We start from the raw sequence: 2079 nt of genomic DNA, 5'->3' as shown, positions 1-2079 counted from the left end.
ACGCTCATAACTTTCTGGCAACATTGGATTTTGTCATCATACTCAAGAATAAACACACATCACTTTCAAACATAATCAAATGCCACGTATGAACTTCCACACATTCATCTAAAGCAGTGGTTCTTAACCTGGGGGGCGCGCCCCCCTAGGGGGGCGTCAGTGATTTCCAGGGGGGGCACGAGCCTCAGGTGGAAAGAAGTTTTTCCATTTATGGGTTATTTTCATGAAAAGAGCATAGCATCCGAACATGAAGCCTTGCTTTTTCACACGAACGTACGATGGCTATCAAAAGGGAACATGCTTGGACGGCTTTATGAGCTACGAGAAGAAGTAGCAATATTTTTAGATTCACAGCAGAAGCAGACTTTCGTGACAATTTCCAATCTGAAGGCTTTCAGATAACTCTAGCTTACCTAGTGGACATTTTTGAAGCATTGAATGCTGTGAACCTTAAACTACAAGGGAAAAGCATCAACATCATCACGCACCATGACACCTTTCGAGTCTTCATGGCCAAACTCAACCTCTGGAAATGTCGGGTTCAGCAGGGAAATGCAGCCAGTTTTAGGAACTTGGATTCTGCTCTCGCTGACAGTAACCTCGTCTCTGATTTAAAGCAACAAATAATCACTCATCTAAGTGACTTGAAAGTAGAATTCATCAGATACTTCCCAGATATAGATGACAAGCGTGAAGCCTGGAAATTCATCAGGAACCCATTTCAATGTGAAGAAGCTGATGTTGCTGATGAAGTCCAAGAAGAGTTCCTAGAATTGAAGTTCAACTCTACAGCTAAAGAAGACTTCAAAGATATGGATTTGGAGACGTTCTGGGTCAAATACCTTCCGGTTTACCCTCTGATCTCACATCAGGCTCTTCGGATTCTAACAATGTTTGGATCCACATTATCTATGTGAACTGCATTTTCCACGCTCGTTGCTATTCAAACCAAGTACAGAAACCGCCTGAACGTTGAAGGGGACTTACGTTGTGCAACTCCCAAGCATGTCGACCACGAATATTCAAGATCTGGTAGCTTAGAAGCAGTGTCAAATATCTCATAACTATGTATTCAAGATGGTAGCTTAGAGCGTTGTCAAATATCACTAATTGTAATTCTGCTTAGTAATTGACTAAAAAAGCCATTTTTATTCATTTTCTTTTTAAATCCGGAGTGAAATTTGTCTATAGATGCAAGGGGGGCGTGGAGGGAAAAAGCTGTTCCTAGAGGGGGCGTGGTAGTAAAAAGGTTAAGAACCACTGATCTAAAGGGCACATACACAAGGTAAAACAAACTCACTCGCCGCCGAAGACAGTCATTAATTAACGGACAAAAGTCACATACTCATAAACAACCACAAACTTCAACGTACTCTCACACTTTCATGTAAACAGCAAACATACGCATTTCTAAACATCCAAACTCCGGCGAAACGAAGTTCTCTCGTACCTTCTTCGACTTATCTGACAAAACTTCCTTCTGTGAGAAGTTTTTAATCACAATTGATTGTCAGACGCGACGCCTGTTCTTTTTTGTTTTTTTATCGGCCCCAGTGCCATTACGTGCCCCGTCTGGACACTGAAGGGGGGGGGGGGGAGAGACGTTACTAATCCGCGAAATACTGGAAACGTTTGTCATTACATTGACATGTTTGTTTGTACGGAGTTTTTACGTTTGCATGGAACCACTGGTTATTCAGCAAATGGACCAACAGCTTTACGTGACTTCCGAACCACGTCAAGAGTGAACTTCTATCACCAGAAATACACAACTTTCCGCACCTCAACGGAAAATGCCCAAGAATCGAACTCGCGGCCACAGAGGCGGTACGCCAACACGATACCGACCACGCCACTGAAGCGCTTACATTGACATATTTAGTGAATGGATACTTAATGAACTTAAAAAGTGAAATACGTTGCTAAAAGAGGTAAAGAGAAAATCTTAATATACATATATATTATATATATATATATATATATATATATATATATATATATATATATATATATATATATATATATATACTATATATATATATATAATATATATATATATATATATTATATATATATAGA

The 2079-nt window shown here is 39.8% G+C and overlaps 1 protein-coding gene across 1 annotated transcript; it reads left to right on the top strand.

Annotated features, from left to right (window-relative positions):
• The first annotated feature begins 509 nt into the window (after positions 1 to 509).
• LOC135213842 (SCAN domain-containing protein 3-like) lies at positions 510 to 917 on the top strand. The gene has a single exon (XM_064247945.1). The coding sequence runs from the start codon at positions 510 to 512 to the stop codon at positions 915 to 917; it is 408 nt and encodes a 135-aa protein (XP_064104015.1).
• The last annotated feature ends 1162 nt before the right edge of the window (positions 918 to 2079 follow it).

The sequence above is a fragment of the Macrobrachium nipponense genome, chromosome 43 (genome assembly GCF_015104395.2).
Source record: "Macrobrachium nipponense isolate FS-2020 chromosome 43, ASM1510439v2, whole genome shotgun sequence".
NCBI lineage: Eukaryota > Metazoa > Arthropoda > Malacostraca > Decapoda > Palaemonidae > Macrobrachium > Macrobrachium nipponense.
The sequence above is the reverse complement of the archived record's forward strand: the minus strand, read 5'-3'. Positions and strand labels throughout refer to the sequence as shown.